Source organism: Nannobrachium achirus (assembly GCF_963921795.1).
Source record: "Nannobrachium achirus genome assembly, chromosome: 11".
Classification (NCBI taxonomy): Eukaryota; Metazoa; Chordata; class Actinopteri; order Myctophiformes; family Myctophidae; genus Nannobrachium; species Nannobrachium achirus.
In genome coordinates, this window is record NC_137820.1 from 59,656,406 (window position 1) to 59,675,555 (window position 19,150).

Consider the following 19,150-nt stretch of genomic DNA (forward strand, 5'->3'; position numbering starts at 1 on the left):
TAATTTTACACACGCACGCACGCACGCAAGCACGCCCACGCACACTAGTGGTGCACACGTATACGATAGCAAGCACAACTTGCATTTATGTGTTTTTTTACTACTACTTCCATTTTAAAATGCAATTTTACAAAAAAGGATGTCAACAGTTTTCTTGTGATTCTGTGTGTTTCTGATCCACCTCTGTACTGCAGAGCTTGGGACCTCTGACCTGGGTAATGAAGAGGTCTGTGCTGAACAGAGGGATGGGCAGGAGGGCCCGGAACAGATCCCTGACCAATCACAGGGCAAGGAAAAGCTGTCTCTGGATTCTAAGGAAGAAGGAGGAGCACCTTATGGTATGTCTCTGGAATAATAAAAACGGATCTGAATGAAAGACATCAAAGCTCTTTGTGTATTGATTGTGACCGTCAGGTCGCAGTTACTATCAAAACCTCCACCGGCTGTGAGTCTGTCACGTCACGTCACGTCACGTCACGTTACGTTACGTCACGTCACGTCACACTTTTCCCCTTCTCATATCTCCGTCACCGTTGCCCCTATCCATGGCAAACTTTGCACACACACTCCTTGGCTGTCAAACCACTCATTTCTCACATGGCCCTCTTTAACCTGGATCTGTCCCATTTAGCACCACCATCAGGCCGATTTTTACATGCGTCGCTTATCTCACGATTTAGGGAGTCTTACTGGTGTTTTAAAGTGGCTTTTTGAGTTTTATTTGAAACAGTTTTATCCTGTACATTTGACATGACGGATGCCCCCCCCCCCCCCCCCCCACACACACACACACACACACACACAATTGGACATGAATGAATGGTATTTGCTTTATTCCTCATGACGTGCCTCTCATTTTAACCCTCATATCTGCAATTGTCCATCTGTCTCCAACCATCCAGAGATGACAACAGAGGAGAGCGGTTATGGTCTTGGAGAGCTTGAGACAACTCCTGTCTCCAGAGCTATTGCGCGTCACATGGGCCTTGACATGTCGCCCGAGGGTCTGGCGGCGCGCAACCGCAGAGGCGTCGCTCTCATTGTGCACGGGGCTCCTCTGACAGGTGGGGTCAGGCATAACAGTCATTTCACGCAGGGGATGATTAGTATGAATGTATGAATGTGTACTGTACTGTACTGTACGAAGATCCTTATCTGAATGGCTGGAAATGTACAGTGGAAATGTCAGTGGTTCCCCAATCTCTCAAGACAAGATTCAGACGTTATGCTGAGGCTAATCTCTCGAGAGCAGACTCTGATGCTAAGGAACAAAACGGAGAGGGCGTTCCCTTTTATTTGACGATGGTTAGCCAGATTGTGCTGAGGCAGACTGGTGGATTTATTTTTTCTTTGCTACAGTATATCCGTACTTTGTGCACATTCGTTTCCCATTACAAATGGGAAAGAGGCAAATTCTATACGCCAAAATAACAAAATTATAAAAGCAAAACTTTCAACCTGATGGCCCTATTTTGGGCATGTCATTATAGGTGACAATGCATTGTGAGCTTGTAGATCTCCTACTACAGGTGTGCCTTGAGATTTTGACAAAAAGCACCAGTATGGCAGGGTGACATGTTGTGCGTTGTTGTCCCCAGGTAAGAGCAGCACAGCTCTGGCCCTGGCACATCACTATGGAGGGGCGTGTCTGAGCCTTGATGGCGTGGTAACAGAGGCACTGACCACTGGCACCTCACCCGCTAGTCTGAGCGCCAGGCAGCTCTACCAAGGTGCCGCTACAGAGCATGCTCAGAAGAAGGCAGAGGAGGCCGGTAAGAGAGAGACTGAAAATGTCTGTATTGAATTTAAGAAATACATTCGGAAGAATATGTTTGTATTGTGATCTTCTATACACATGTGCTGTACTTCTGAAGCCTTTAGATCAGTGGTTCTCAAACCTTTTCATGTCAAGGACCCCCAAATTGACACGTATTAGCCAGCGGACCCCCATTTGAAAAGATATGCCAGGGGACCCCAATAAGATTGTACACTCTCTGAGTTACAGACACTTTGATTCCTAACTATCATGTAGCTGGGTATCCACTGGAACTTCCTCAAGGACCCCTGGGGGTCCCACTTTGAGAACCAATGCTTTAGATGACGAGTGTGTGTGTGCACGTGTGTGCGTGCGTGTGTGTGTGTGTGTACAGCCCAGGTTTCTCAAGATACAGTGGCCACTGTCCCTGCTGCTGCACTCATCACAGCTCCAGCTCGTGAAGGATCTCCTGTTGTGGGGACTCTTAGCGTGGAGGCGTTGGCTCAACACACAGAGGACAGCAGACGCAGTGTTGACTCCAGGGCTCCAAAGAAGACTGGGGGCTCAGTCACCACCGTTTCTCAGGTTCTGTTCAAGTCCTCCGGTGGCTGTTGTTTACAGTGCTTTCACACAGGGCTGCAGTGTATGATTCAGAGAGTAGAAGTACTGCTATTAACGGCTTACTAAACTGCTACACAGTATTTACACCATCAGAACACAATAAGGGGGACATCTGAAATGTAAAAGGTCTTTTTAGCTCTTTACTGTACAGTACACCACACTTTTCAACACATTGTTAACTTAGTGCTTTGTGTATAATACTACTATATAAAATAAATAAATACATGAAAAACTGTATTTTTGTAAAGTGCTTTGGATGGATTCAAATAAACCAATTGTATGCAATGTCTGATGTTTAGGGTGGTCAAACTCAGAGTGTGAATCTGAACCCAGTGGGAATCAATCTCAGTCATCTCTTGCCGGAACAGCAGCTGGTTGAAATCCTGGCAGAAAGACTACAGGTAAATAATAATAATAATAATAATTAGAGTTACAACGTTCTGAACAGCAATTTTGAGAATAACATAGAAATAAATACAAACAAAACAACAGGAATATTGAATATGTTTGGAAAATGTTCAATGATTTTGTTTTGTTTCGTTTTTTAGTTTAAGTTTTCTTTTCTTTTTTTTCTTTTTTTTTCTCTTCTGGAGGTCCCTGGAAGAATTTTAATTTTAATTTCTTCAGATGGGGGTCCGCAGCCAAATTGATAGCAATGTGGGGGTCCTCGGCCTCAGGTCTTAATATAGATAAAATATGTATTACTTAAATGTTACCTATATGTTTGGTTGACAGCTGAGTGACTGTCACCGTGCCATTGTGATGGATGGCTTGGAGTGCACGTACACCCGCTCCATGGCCAGCAGCCTACAAGTGGTCCTGAAGGCCTTCAACAACCGCAAACACATCTACCTGGTCGACCTGTCAGACTCTTTCACTGCCCTGAAGACACGGCAGAGAGCGCAGCAAGAGGCCAAGGGTAACACACACACTCGCACATACACACATACACAGGGGTCTTCAACAGGGGGTCCGCGACCCCTAGGGGGTCCGCGGAGGTACTGCAGGGGGTCCGCAAAATTATTGCTTAAAAAAAAGTTTTTTTTTTTTTTTTTTACATTTATGTCAAAAAATAAATCATGATTCTATCCATTTTGAATAGCTTGAATACATGATTACTATGCAATTGACAGATTGTACATTATTATTATTGACATTGGTTCTCAGTTATAAGTAGTATGTTTAGAAATGGTAGTGGTATGGCCACCCTGCTCGCTGTAACTTCTACATGTTTAAAATAAAAAAATATGTCGTAGCCCCGACCCCCCCACCCTACGAGGTGGTAGGGGTCCCTGCTCCATCTCCCCATCAGTTTGGGGGTCCCCGGCCTGAAAACGTTGAAGACCCCTGCACTAGGGCATTAACGAAAAAGTCGACAAGTTGACTCAGTCGACTTCATTAAACAAGTCGACTCCCAGTTGAAAAAAAAAAATACTTTCTATTGTGAAAATAGCCGATCTACATGCTCACTGCCTCTATATATTTGACAATTTGGACAATGTTTAATTTGTCATTTTAGAGGTATTAAAAATAGAATACGCTGCGGTTCTATTTTTCCAGCGTTGCTGCGTGGTGAACATGTTCTCCCATGGTTCTCCCCACCGGGGGACATGGATGTGCTGTGTGGCAGCGCGCCGCATCCAGTTGGGGTTACCACGCGGCACTTCACGCGCGTCGATACTGCAACGCGACGCTGCGCGGCCGCTCGCGTGCTGTGTGTGCTCCCCTTAAGAGAGCCATAAATGTATTTCATTTAAATACATTTTCAACTGTTATCGTTTGTTACATTCGGACACTTGCTTTGGCAATGTAAACGTATGTTTTCTCATGCCAATAAAGCTCCTTGAACGAACGTTTGTGTGTGCATTCCAGAGGCCCTGGAGAGGGAGGTGGTTGAGAGGGAGAAACAACGACTGCAGGAGATGGATGAGGAAGAATACGACGCTCTTCCAGAGGAGGAAAAGGATCTGCTCGCCAAGAGACACCTGGATCAGCTCAGGCAGCGCAGAGACAGGTACTGACTCACACTGAACACTCCCTCATCAACACACATACTGACACACACTGAACACTCCCTCATCAACACACATACTGACCCACACTGAACACTCCCTCATCAACACACATACTGACCCACACTGAACACTCCCTCATCAACACACATACTGACCCACACTGAACACTCCCTCATCAACACACATACTGACACACACTGAACACTCCCTCATCAACACACATACTGAACCACACTGAACACTCCCTCATCAACACACATACTGACCCACACTGAACACTCCCTCATCAACACACATACTGAACCACACTGAACACTCCCTCATCAACACACATACTGACCCACACTGAACACTCCCTCATCAACACACATACTGACCCACACTGAACACTCCCTCATCAACACACATACTGAACCACACTGAACACTCCCTCATCAACACACATACTGACCCACACTGAACACTCCCTCATCAACACACATACTGACCCACACTGAACACTCCCTCATCAACACACATACTGACCCACACTGAACACTCCCTCATCAACACACATACTGAACCACACTGAACACTCCCTCATCAACACACATACTGACCCACACTGAACACTCCCTCATCAACACACATACTGACACACACTGAACACTCCCTCATCAACACACATACTGACACACACTGAACACTCCCTCATCAACACACATACTGACCCACACTGAACACTCCCTCATCAACACACATACTGACACACACTGAACACTCCCTCATCAACACACATACTGACCCACACTGAACACTCCCTCATCAACACACATACTGACCCACACTGAACACTCCCACATCAACACACATACTGAGCCACACTGAACACTCCCTCATCAACACACATACTGACCCACACTGAACACTCCCTCATCAACACACATACTTACTGACCCACACTGAACACTCCCTCATCAACACACATACTGACACACACTGAACACTCCCTCATCAACACACATACTGAACCACACTGAACACTCCCTCATCAACACACATACTGACCCACACTGAACACTCCCTCATCAACACACATACTTACTGACCCACACTGAACACTCCCTCATCAACACACATACTGACACACACTGAACACTCCCTCATCAACACACATACTGACACACACTGAACACTCCCTCATCAACACACATACTGACCCACACTGAACACTCCCTCATCAACACACATACTTACTGACCCACACTGAACACTCCCTCATCAACACACATACTGACCCACACTGAACACTCCCTCATCAACACACATACTGACCCACACTGAACACTCCCTCATCAACACACATACTGACCCACACTGAACACTCCCACATCAACACACATACTGAACCACACTGAACACTCCCTCATCAACACACATACTGACCCACACTGAACACTCCCTCATCAACACACATACTTACTGACCCACACTGAACACTCCCTCATCAACACACATACTGAACCACACTGAACACTCCCTCATCAACACACATACTGACCCACACTGAACACTCCCTCATCAACACACATACTGACCCACACTGAACACTCCCTCATCAACACACATACTGACCCACACTGAACACTCCCTCATCAACACACATACTGACACACACTGAACACTAACTCATCAACACACATACTGACCCACACTGAACACTCCCTCATCAACACACATACTGACCCACACTGAACACTCCCTCATCAACACACATACTGACCCACACTGAACACTCCCTCATCAACACACATACTGAACCACACTGAACACTCCCACATCAACACACTTACTGACACACACTGAACACTCCCACATCAACACACATACTGAACCACACTGAACACTCCCTCATCAACACACATACTGACACACACTGAACACTCCCTCATCAACACACATACTGAACCACACTGAACACTCCCTCATCAACACACTTACTGACACACACTGAACACTCCCTCATCAACACACATACTGACCCACACTGAACACTCCCACATCAACACACTTACTGACACACACTGAACACTCCCACATCAACACACATACTGAACCACACTGAACACTCCCTCATCAACACACATACTGACACACACTGAACACTCCCTCATCAACACACATACTGACACACACTGAACACTCCCTCATCAACACACATACTGACCCACACTGAACACTCCCTCATCAACACACATACTGACACACACTGAACACTCCCTCATCAACATACTTACTGACCCACACTGAACACTCCCTCATCAACACACATACTGAACCACACTGAACACTCCCTCATCAACATACTTACTGACCCACACACTGAACACTCCCTCATCAACATACTTACTGACCCACACTGAACACTCCCTCATCAACACACATACTGACCCACACTGAACACTCCCACATCAACACACTTACTGACACACACTGAACACTCCCACATCAACACACTTACTGACACACACTGAACACTCCCTCATCAACACACATACTGACCCACACTGAACACTCCCACATCAACACACTTACTGACACACACTGAACACTCCCTCATCAACACACATACTGACCCACACTGAACACTCCCACATCAACACACTTACTGACACACACTGAACACTCCCACATCAACACACATACTGAACCACACTGAACACTCCCTCATCAACACACATACTGACACACACTGAACACTCCCTCATCAACACACATACTGACCCACACTGAACACTCCCTCATCAACACACATACTGACACACACTGAACACTCCCTCATCAACACACATACTGACCCACACTGAACACTCCCACATCAACACACATACTGACCCACACTGAACACTCCCTCATCAACACACATACTGACCCACACTGAACACTCCCTCATCAACACACATACTGACCCACACTGAACACTCCCACATCAACACACTTACTGACCCACACTGAACACTCCCACATCAACACACTTACTGACACACACTGAACACTCCCTCATCAACACACTTACTGACCCACACTGAACACTCCCTCATCAACACACATACTGAACCACACTGAACACTCTTCTCTTACATCAATATACATACTGAGCCACACTGAACACTCCACACGACACAACCAAGACAGAGAAAGACGGCACATGTGAAGATCCAGTTTACCAGAACTCCCGGTCCGAGCTATACTGTATGCCCATATATGGGCATGCCATATATGGGCTTATATGGATGACGTCCGGGATTTCCATATACCGGTATGGGCATAAAAGTGACAATGACAGACAGATCCAGAGATGTCCATATATGGGCATAAAAGTGTGTGTGTGTGTGTGTGTATGTGTGTGTCCATGTGTGAGAGAGTGAGTGTGCCTGCCTGCCTGCCTGCCTGCCTGCCTGCCTGCCTGCACACATACTTGTGTGCACGCGTGTGCGTGTGCGTGTGTGTACAGTACATGCTCTGTTTCAGCTGTAATAGGCTGTGTGAATGAGAAGGTACTGTACCCTTAGGTGTTCATGAATTGTCTATTTGTCAGAGTTATAAGTGTCAGTTATATGTGATTCCTATGATGTACTGTAATTTGTGGACTCAAATAAATCATTACAATGTACTGTGTGTGTGTGTGTGTGTGTGTGTGTGTGTGTGTGTGTGTGTGTGTGTGTGTGTGTGTGTGCGTGTGTGCGTGTGTGTGCGCGTGCGCGCGCGTGCGCTTGCACGCGTGTCAGGGACATGGAGCGAACCCTGAGAGAGCATGAGGAAAAGAAACAGCAAGATGAGCTGGAGAGGTTGAGAGAAGAGGATGAAATGAAGAGAAAGAACAAGAAGGGAGGCAAGAAGGACCATAAAGAGGATTTATCAGGGAAGAAGAGCCAGCTGGCATCAAAACAGGTCTCTTCCTATCTTGCACGCACGCACGCACGCACACACACACACATACACAAATGCAGATGTCAGCTTCTCTCGCAAGGGGCGTCACAAGGGGGGGAAAAGTGGGACTGAGTTACTAGGGCCCAAGGTGGTGGGGCCTTAATTATTTTAGTGCCGAGTGCCGCAATGCGAGCTTGTAGATCTGCTATTTTTGAAAAGTCGTGAAAATGTGTGCAAATCTTTGAATGTATATAGAATGTAGGTGTATTTTTTGAGCGAACATTTGTAACTAAAATTTTGCTTCTGGGGGGTCCCTGGAACTACATATTTTCAGATGGGGGACCGTGGCCAAATACATATAATTTTGGGGGTCCTTCACATGAAAAGGTTTGAGCACTACTGACATAGAAACATTGAAACATACTGACATAGGATTTGAAACATTCAAAGGCTTGCACAAATTTTCATTTTTTTTTAATAGCAGATATACCAGCTCACAGCCGCGCTGTGAGTTTGTCGATCTGCTATTTTTCAATAGTTAAAGTACCCAGCAGCGCCCAGAATAGGGTGCGACACCCCTGTCAGCCTCTATCGCTTTCATCTTTTCTTCTGTTGTTCTCTCCAGTCTACAGGCGTGCCAGAAGGCAGGAGGATGTCTTCCTGTAACACCAACTCTAAAGAATCACCAACAGAGGCCTGCAGAGACATGCATGGTACTGTAGTTCCTATGAGCTTTCACTGTACGCTCTCATGCCTCACATTCATACGGAAGCTTGTCAGCATCTGTGATGAACTACGACAGCTACCGCCTGAATTATTCAGTGAACAGACCACTGCTGTTTTTTGTCGCTGCTTGTACCGCACAATAATGTATATTCTGCCACCACAGTAGGTTTTAATAACATGTCGACTCTGCGTTGTTTAACCGATTTAGGCCTAGAATTATTGAATGCTTTAACTATTGAAAAATAGCAGATATACAAGCTCACAGCGCGGCACCGAGTGCCGCGCTGCGAGCTTGTAGATCTGCTATTTTTGAAAAAGACGTGAAAATGGGTGCAAATCTTTGAATATATGTATTTTTAAAGCGAACGTTTGTAACTCAAATTTTGCTTCTTGGGGGTCCCTGGAACTAAATATTTTGAGATGGGGGATCCGTGGCCAAATAAATATCATTTTGGGGGTCCTTCACATGAAAAGGTTTGAGAACCACTGACATAGTAGTCTCTCAAGAACAGACTAACTGAGCTCCAGTTAAGTGAAAAGGACCTTTCCTTTTTGTCGACGGCTAGCCAGATTGCTGACATAGAAACATAGGTTTTTCAAAGAAATCTTAGAAGCACTCGAAAGACACTTATAGAATCGGGTCAAAATTCTAATTTTCACGATTTTTCTAAAATAGCAGATCTACAAGCTCGCAGCGCGGCACTCGGTGCCGCGCTGTGAGCTTGTATATCTGCTGTTTTTCAATAGTTAATGCACAAAATAATGACACACAATAAAGTGTACCCGTTCTAAATGGTTTTAATAACATGTCGACTCTGCATGTGTAAATACAGTTCCTCAAGACAGAGAGACAGAGGAGCCACTGAAGAGGAAGAAAAAGGAGGCCAAGGACCCACAGGAGGAGTCCCCTCGACAACCAGACGAGTCGCTCAAAGAAGTGGTGGGTTGCTGGGTTCACACCTGACACATACATGATGCAAGGCAAATATACAGTACGGCCCAGGCACTTTCATTCAAACGATAACCAAGGACTGTCAGTTCTCTAGTGATCTCTATTTCACCGACGTAGTTCAACAAAAAATGTTTCTGGTAACATTTTGATTATTTTACATTACTTGAAAACAAGGCAGGCACAACAACAGAATGAAGCCTGCACTTGGTGTGTGTGACTGAATGAATGAATGAATGAATGAATGAATTCATTAATTAATCTTTTTTTTTTTTTTTCTTTTTTTTTCAAAAGACCCTTCAGTTACGGGATTATAGGACACCAACCATGAATAAACACTTACCACGTTACTGGAAACTGTGCACAACAATAATAGAATAAAAATAAATGGAAAGAAAGAAAAGAATAGGAAATGCCAAAAACAAAAATACCTCACATATACGTTTTCTTTGTCCGTTTGTCCCATGCTTTCTCTAAATATTCTGCCAGTGCAAATATCTTGGGTTCAGAAAGTCTCTCTGCGTCACTTAACCATATACAGTAACATCTAGGTTTTTACTAGTGATGCACTGATATGGAAATTCTTGGCCGATACCGATGTTTAAAATAACAATTTAGCCGATAGCCAATACTGATACCGATATTTGTTCATTTAAATTTTTGGTGTTATTATTTCCCGTTTTGGGCGAGGGAAACAAATAAATCAACATTGTAAGAAATAACTGCTCAGAATCTACATTCTTGGTAGGCTGCAAATAATCCACACACCAACATAGCCAGCGCAAAATGTATGCTTATCAACAACAGATAAATATCGGCTACTGCCATAGGTTAATGCAGCTTTATTTGCCAAATACCAATATCGACCGATAACAGCAAACATCGGCCGATACCGATGTGCGGCCGATATATCGGTGCATCCCTAGTTTTTACACTTATTAAATAATCTTTGACATAGCTCATGATACAGTGTGATGGCTGCACTCGACTCAGCGCTAGTTGCAAATAATGGTGGGAATCTGTTATAAACTGTTTCAAAATTACAGTTACTAGTCCTTACCCGTTCAAAGATATGAGCTCCGAAATGATGTGCAGTGTGTGGGTTATGGGGTGTGCACTGTGCACACAGTATATGAGGGATGAAAGTAACTTTCTGGTGCTTGCATGATAATATGTAGGAGCATCAATGTAAGAAATACCCGTTTCGTTTAAAGGCTACAGAGATACTGTGTACCGATCTACATGACAACATCTGAAAGAGGGCCAGCCAACACCCCCCCCCCCCCCCGCCCACACACACACACACACACACACACACACACACACACACACGCACACACACACAGAGCTGGTTAAACATGTTGCCCCATGCTAGATGCAGAATAGATATGCCTCATGCTAGATGCAGAATAGATAGTAGTTGCACCATAAAAATGCTAATATACAGCATATGATTTGTGAAAGTGACAAACGGGCTTCACAGTTATGTCAGGTGTGTTCATATGCTAATGGTGATGCGATTTCAGATCAATTGCTCCAGCCACTGAGGAGAAACGCTGTGACAGACACTCAGACAGACAGACAGACACTCACTCAGACAGACATTCGCAAAATTATAGTATAGATAAATCTAGTCCTTCTGGCACCGAGGCTCTTTACCGCCATCACCCCCCCTTCCCCCGCCTTTCCTATCTCTTTCTCAATGTATTAGTCTGAAATAAAGCATTAAATGTCAAATCATAAAAATCACAAGTATAATAAAAAAATAGAATTCTGTTAACACAGACGTCAGGGCAAGCAGGGTCATGAAACTGCCACCAGGGTCGTGAATACAGACCATATATCTGCAGCCCCCCGCCCTCTTCTCTTCACAGCTGGTAGTTTTATGGACGTGGTTCTATTGTTTGGTGGATATTTAATCAGTACTTGACTTTGACTTTGACTTTATTTCACACTAACATGGCAGTTATATAAAACTGCTTACAGTATATCAAAACTTGCAGAGTTGCGCCAAAGCATAAAGATGATAAACCCCGCTGTGATGAAAGGTTGTTCAGTTACATAGGCCTTTAATGCAACTGGAATTTACTGTGATGGTGTGTGTGCGTGTGCGTGCGTGTGTGTGTGTGTGTGTGTGTGTGTGTGTGTGTGTGTGTGTGTGTGTGTGTGTGTGTGCGCGTGTGCGCGCGCGCGCGTGCGTGTGTGTGTGCGTGTGTGTGTGTGTGTGTGTGTGTGTGTGTGTGTGTGTGTGTGTGTGAGAGAGAGAGAGACTGAGTGTGTATAAGCGTATATGCTTAATTGAAATAGTAGAGAGACGGTACCAGTTAGCATTAGTTTTTTTAGGTTTATTAGAACCTTTTTTTCTTTACTGATTATACCAGTTAGCATTTGTTTTTTAGGTTTATTAGAACCTTTTTTTCCTTTACTGATTATATTGTTTTTTAGATTGGTTTTATTATATTGTATTAAATTGTATTATTATATTGTATTGATTATATTGTTTTTTAGATTGATATTCATATGCATTTGTTATATTGTTGCTGATGTTCTGACATATTATCTTGTTTATTATAGTGATGTATTATCTGCTTATTGTAAGTCGCTTTGGATTCAAAGCGTCTGCTAAATGCCTAAACTGTAAACTGTAAACCAGGGACAGAGAGATGGGAGACTTCTAAGACAAGAGTTACTCTACCAGGGCATGTGGTCAGTGTACTATTGTACTTGGTTAAGCTACCAGGCACGCCAGCATACTGGTAGTATATTTTATACTTGTTTTATTCTTGGGGAAATAGCCAGTCTACAAAGCTCACAACCTGTAGCATGTTGAGCTTGTAGATCTGCAATTTTTTGCTATTTTTGAAAATGTCACCTATAACGACCAAAATAGGGATGCTTGGTTGAAAGTCTGGGGAAACGTAATCCGTGGGCCGTGTGAATAACGGATTCCAATAGGAAAGCAACTACCTTTGAGTCACTGTGTAACTGTCAATATCGTCACTGTCGGGCAAAACCATCTCCAAGTGTCAAATTTGTACTTTCTTTCAAGCAAAGCCCTGCTTCATCAAGGCCGCCGCACAAAAGTAGTGAAAGCAGCAGATCTACAAGCACACAACGCCTCGCGGTGCGAGGCGTTGTGTGCTTGTAGATCAGCTGTTTTCACTGGTTTAAATCATTTTAAAAATGATAAATACAAAACAAACGGTTTTGGACATACAAGGTTTCCACCCGACATCGACAATATGTATATTCTCCTCCTCCCATCCAGTCCAGTGAGGAAAGCCCTCGGCTGCTGTCTCGCTTCCGGGCCTACGAGCAGAGCCAGCCTCATGTGGCCCACATCCTCCAGCACTGGGACCGAACACAGGGTCTGCTACTGGTCCCACTGCTCGCCCATGAACCCCCACAGGAAGCGGAGGAGGCCCCCCAAGAGAAACAGGTCTGCTTCTCGCTTACTCTGTCCCGACTTCCGTTCTAATGTCTTTGAATTGAACTCTTTTTATTTGATTTTCAACATTAATAAAAACATTTCATAGCCCAGTACCCCCTGCCCCCCACCCTTGTGCATATCTTTGCATATTATTGACAGGTATGGTCAGGATTCAGGGATCGTCAAACATGTCCGTACACAGACATTCGTGTCCGTGGTGAGACTTGGCAATGTCCGTGGCAAGTTTTTCAGCTTGAGAAAAAAATATATAGGCCTATATACCTGTATATTTGATAAAATATTTTTTCCCCTCATAAAAATGTAAATGAAAAACATGTATAGGCCTACTTTTCTAAATTAATCTGGAAAGTCCGAAAGTGGTATGAGTCTAACCATGCGATCAGCTTAATATGTTACAACTGGCTGCACGCATAAGCAATACAGCGTGGCCGGGTTATAAAGAATTATGTCAACTGTGGCAAGATAACAGCTGTGTTAAAATGATGCAATCGTGGCTCAAAACTGGAAGAGTGGATCAAGGAGAATATTTTGACCAGCAGAACTGTAGAACCTGGTGGATGTCTTGGACCACGGAACTTGAAACTAGTATGCTTCAACTAGTTTATTCAGTTGTGCCCAGCATCAATGGTGCCATTCAAATGGCCAAAAAGAAAACTGATGCAGTCCTGCACCCTTTTTCTTCTCACCCACCTTTTACCTTGTACACACAAACGCAGCCCCTGGCTGGTAAGAAGACCAGGAAGGAGCGAGAGAAGGAGAAGGAGAGGCAGAAGGCGGAGACTTCCGATGCCAAGGTGGCCTCTCCGGCCCCTGGCCAGGCACCCCCACCAGGGGAGGGATGTGTGACGGGAGGAGAGGAGGCCTCGCCTGACCTCATCCCACACATCCTGCTGGCCGTGACAGGAAAAGGCCAAGCCAGCACCACCGAGCTGCTGGAAGGAAGCAGCCTGCCCCCGCTGGAGGAGGTAGGACTTACACAAAGAAGTTCCTCCGCTTTTCTTTTTTTTAGGAAGGAAGATTTTTTTTTCATTTAGTTATTTCATTTTAGCTATTCCCAATATAAGTTTAGCTTTGTCACTTCTGGCCTTAAAAAGGGTAAAGAAAAATTGTTAATCGTCGTTTTCATTTGGACAATAAGAAATACTAATGGTTGATAACCCTAAAGCTAATAGTAACATGTCTACACATTCATTTTCACATTTCTGTTTGGACTTGAAGGTAATTTTCTTTTCCTTTCTTTTTTAAATACACAAACATGTAATTACATTAAACTGCTTGGTTTTTGACTAAACAAATTTACATTCTAACTAAATGTACTATGTACTAGTGACAAATGGCCAGAAATGGCACAAAACAAAAATCATAACCACAACTGAGCTACTATATATTAACTGCTTGTTTGTGGGTTTATAAAATGAAAAGGCTTAAACAATAAATACAAAAACAGACACATGAGGGCATACTAAAGCAATAAGCCACGGTGTATACTCCCCCGGTAACCACAAGCCTCGCGTGGCTTATTGCTTTTCTAAAACGGTCACAATAATTGCAACATGAAAATCATAGCATTGCATTATTTAAAGAAAAAAGTACACTTCTCCGCCACCAGGAAGAGACATTTCCTTGCGTTTACCAGTCACATCCAGGAATGGAACTTACGGAAGGCAGTGTGTGTTTACAAAGTCACGTCATTCTTTTTGCCAAAAAAATAGGGAAACAACACTTGTGTTAGATCAGTCTCATGTTAAGAACCATATTCGATCCATACACATGTTTATTTTCATCCAGATTTAGCTGCTATGTGGGTGAACAAAACATCAAAAACGCTAGCATAGCAACCTAAGCTAAACAGCCTGGTGCCTGGAGAATAGAGGGCGCTTGTTGCCTTTACAAGCCCCGCCCGGAGCCATTCAGTCACTGTCCTATGCATGTGGGCGGTGCTTAGAAGCACCCGCACGGCAGGATTTGAGAGGAAATCAAACGCTCGCTTCTCTAGTTCAGCCTCACGGCACAGTGGAAAGAAATAACGCACCTGGCTTTGATATAAACCAGGGCCGGATCTCCCCATAGGCAAGGGGGGGCATTGCCCCCCTAAATGCCCTGTCTGCCCCACCAAACAAGATGGCATGAAAAAATGAAAATATATAGATTTTTTTTTATTTTATATTATGCTACAGCTGTCGCACCACCAAAACCAACACCATTTCATTATATATACATTTTAAAAACTCCGATCGCCAATGCCATCTCTCTCCCTCTCTGCACCTCAAAATAAGTAAAACAAATAATAATGTTCCAGGCCAGCAGCTCCGCCCCGATATGCGTTGAATGCGTAGGAGGGAACAGCAGTCAATCTCGTCTCGACAGACAAGTACACGGCACGCACCACTTCTGGTTGCCAACTAACTTCAGTTTTGTCCAGCGCATTAAGGAACTAATCGAGAGAAGGGACAGTTTGTTTTTTAGTTGTGCTTGCAGCTTGTTTCACTTTAACTTCTGTTCTCTTTCTCTGGCTCTTTCGGTCAATATGCGTCGATTTCTGAACCTCGCGACGCGAGTAGCACTGCTGCTACTACGGCTCCAGTCAGTCCAGAGGCAGGCTCCGAGCCGTCGTCGACTCGGGGTACAGCTGCTCCTCAACCCGACCCAAACCCTAACCCCCAATTGAGTTCCACAAGTACGGCAACACAAGCTGAAAGCGTCGCCGTTCGCAACGCAGCAGCGGCCGCCGATAACAGCACACAGGGAGCGGGAGGTAGAGCTGCTGCTCCTCGACCCGACCCAAACCCTAACCCCCAATTGAGTTCCACAAGCACGGCAACACAAGCTGAAAGCGTCGCCGTTGGCAACGCAGCAGCGGCCGCCGATAGCAGCGCGCAGGGAGGTAGACCTGCTGCTCCTCGACCCGACCCATTGAGTTCCACAACCACCGCAACACAGCCTGAAAGCTTCGCCGTACACGACGCAGCAGTGGCCGCTGCTAACAGCACTGGCTTAAGCACAACAGCACCATCACAGCCCGCTAATCTTGTGTTTCCAAAACGTCATTTTGGCAAGACAGCACGCGCATTCAGCCCGGGCTGGTACCGTGGAAGACCATGGCTCATGATGGCTGGAATATTCAGTGAAGCTAGATGCGTGCTTTTGTTTTCCTAACTAACTAACTGACTGACTGACTGACTGACTGACTGACTGACTGTCTGTCTGTCTATCTAGTGTCATATCAGTGTATCAATCTATCCATCCAGTATCATATCATCCATCTAGTGTGTCATCTCAGTGTCTCAATCACAGCATGATGCTCTGGACTAATTTAAACATTAAATAGCAGCCAGTCTACTTAGTGGCAGCCTACAACAGAATACAGATGATGCTGATTACCTTTGCAATGTAAGGATATATTCCACAATCCTGTGTCAATGTAGTCTCAAAGAAGAAGGAAAAAAAAAAAAGCATCGCAAGGCTTTCCTGCCTCCAGTCCAGAAGGACTTTCACTTTCATTTAACAGAAAGCAACAGCATTGCAAAAGCTGTTGCAAGCGACAGAAAAAGCCATCCTATAAATGTCCCTTTATTTTAGCCAGTTTCAAAGGAAAACCACCTCCCGTTTCTCTGTTGTTGGAAAAAAAAAGTCAGTTCACTTTGCGTGGTGTCATGTGTGTCTGTCCACACGCTGGATTAATTAATGCATGTCCAGGTGAAGCCTGTTAAAGGTCGTTATAGTATCCTCCGATAGTTTCACAAAGTACATTAAGCAACAGAAATGTATTATGTAACATTTTAAGTCCCTTACAGAGGTTTTACAACCCAAAACAACAGGAACAGCCAGGGTCATGAGGTAATATTTTGCCCTTAAATATTTGAAAGGAAGGAATAGACTAGAGTCAGACTACTGTGACACAAGGTAAATTTCTCACCTTGAAGACAATGAATGCAACCTTATTTATTTTAGCTTTTAAGACAATCGTTTTGCTTGTTAAAAAATATTTATTCAATAATAATACTATTAATAATATTTGAAATAAATGATCTCAATATGTATACCAATAATTTTAAAATAAAGGTTTTGCCTTAATCATGCAGCTCTAACAGTGACACAGACAGAAGCAATGGCACAGCAATTATACAATATATACAGTAGTATGTATTTTTAGGCCTTACAGTGAATGATCAGCTGGCATCAATATTATATCCATATCATATTAGACTGGATATTGTCTGTGATTTTGGATATTGTACTTTTGTGATTGATTTGGCATTAGTGTTCTTCTAGCTTATTGGTACTCAAATTGAAGTATGTCTTGTAGGCCTACTTGGCCTGAAAAAAGGGTATTGGAGCAACCCTATTTTCTTTCTGCTAAAGAAATCGGTATCGGAAAATCGGTTTTGGCAGGTCAGACCTTCATAAAACCGGTGGATCGGTACCGGCCAAGAATTTTGCAATCAGTCCATCTCTACTAGAATATATAGAGACAGAGAGAGATAGGTGTAAGACCTGTTGTTTGTAATGCGTGTTATAGGTATAAGTGTGCCAAAATGCTTTGTTTTTTTATGCATTTCGGGTGTTTTAGGGGGTTTGATCCCCCCATTTTTTTCCGCCCACGCCTCACGGCGTGGGCTGGAGGTGCCCCCCTATCATTTCTTGCTGCCCCACCTACTACTAAAGGCTAGATCCGGCCCTGATATAAACTGATTCAAGGTGTGGGTTACAGTCTCAGGTATACCATGGCAACCAGCCAATCAAAATCAAGGAATGGAACTAGCCGTTTCAGAATGTCACATCAGCACTAACTACACCAAACCCAAATGAGGAGCTCCAATATCCCCACTCTTGTCTCACCGCTATACAGTCTGATTCTCATTTTTGTCTCACCGCTATACAGTCTGATTCTCATTTCCATGTTACTGTAAAGTCCCAATTTGTACTTTGTTGCACAACAAAGAAATTAGCAACACTGTCGTGCAACAGAGAATACATTAGTCTAAAAGGTTTTAACTTTTTACCCACCAGGAGTGTGACGAATAAACAATCTGAAAATGTGTCAGTGAGTATTCTGCAACAGAGCGGTCAAGTTGATGCCTTATTCATACAGAAAGGTTGATGATTACTTGCGGTTAACAATCATTCAGAATATATATTTTTTTATAAAAAAAATTCGGGCAAATTAAACAAATGTCCCCAGAGTGTAAACACCTTAAAGTCAACCAAACTTATGTGGTTTAGTGTGTATTTAGATTAATAGGCTACTGTACCAGCAAACGCAGCATGTAAAAACCTGTGTTTTAGTTTTTCTTACATTAACTCACTTAGCGCCGAGCGACTTTCGGGGCGACTAACTAATGATGGCGTTTAGTGCCGAGCGACTCGGAGCGACTTTTATATAAAAGCATTGTTTAAGCTTTTAATTTGGGTTGATAGACGGAGCGGAACGGTTAGCTTACCTTCGACTAGCATACAGATGAAAACCGTGAAAAAAAAGGATACGATTATGACGTCACCTTTAAGCCATAGCTTCCTGTTTACGTAGGCCTCTGTTAGCCGCTAGGCTCAATGCAAACCATCCGACCCTCACGTAGCTTCACTAGGTCGGATTTTGATTCGGAAACTTTCTGTGTGGCATCTATATACGTTCCGATGCCCATACCAATGGTGGTTTGAGACGATCAAGCACGAATTGAGCAGTATTGAGCTCAAATGGCGGCCCGCGGCCTGTCCATTGAATG

General features: G+C 44.0%; 1 protein-coding gene across 1 annotated transcript in view; it reads left to right on the forward strand.

Annotated features, from left to right (window-relative positions):
• Nucleotides 1-19,150, forward strand: part of hydin (HYDIN axonemal central pair apparatus protein) — a gene marked incomplete at both ends in the record, with an annotated part of 211,630 nt that overhangs the window by 119,944 nt on the left and 72,536 nt on the right. The window contains 11 exons of the mRNA XM_080737231.1: nucleotides 195-338; nucleotides 903-1,064; nucleotides 1,599-1,772; nucleotides 2,205-2,341; nucleotides 3,113-3,296; nucleotides 4,250-4,391; nucleotides 8,160-8,322; nucleotides 8,927-9,014; nucleotides 9,861-9,967; nucleotides 13,245-13,415; nucleotides 14,144-14,392. Coding sequence (XP_080593357.1) covers nucleotides 195-338; nucleotides 903-1,064; nucleotides 1,599-1,772; nucleotides 2,205-2,341; nucleotides 3,113-3,296; nucleotides 4,250-4,391; nucleotides 8,160-8,322; nucleotides 8,927-9,014; nucleotides 9,861-9,967; nucleotides 13,245-13,415; nucleotides 14,144-14,392 — 1,721 coding nt within the window. The remainder of the gene's footprint in view (nucleotides 1-194; nucleotides 339-902; nucleotides 1,065-1,598; nucleotides 1,773-2,204; nucleotides 2,342-3,112; nucleotides 3,297-4,249; nucleotides 4,392-8,159; nucleotides 8,323-8,926; nucleotides 9,015-9,860; nucleotides 9,968-13,244; nucleotides 13,416-14,143; nucleotides 14,393-19,150) is intronic.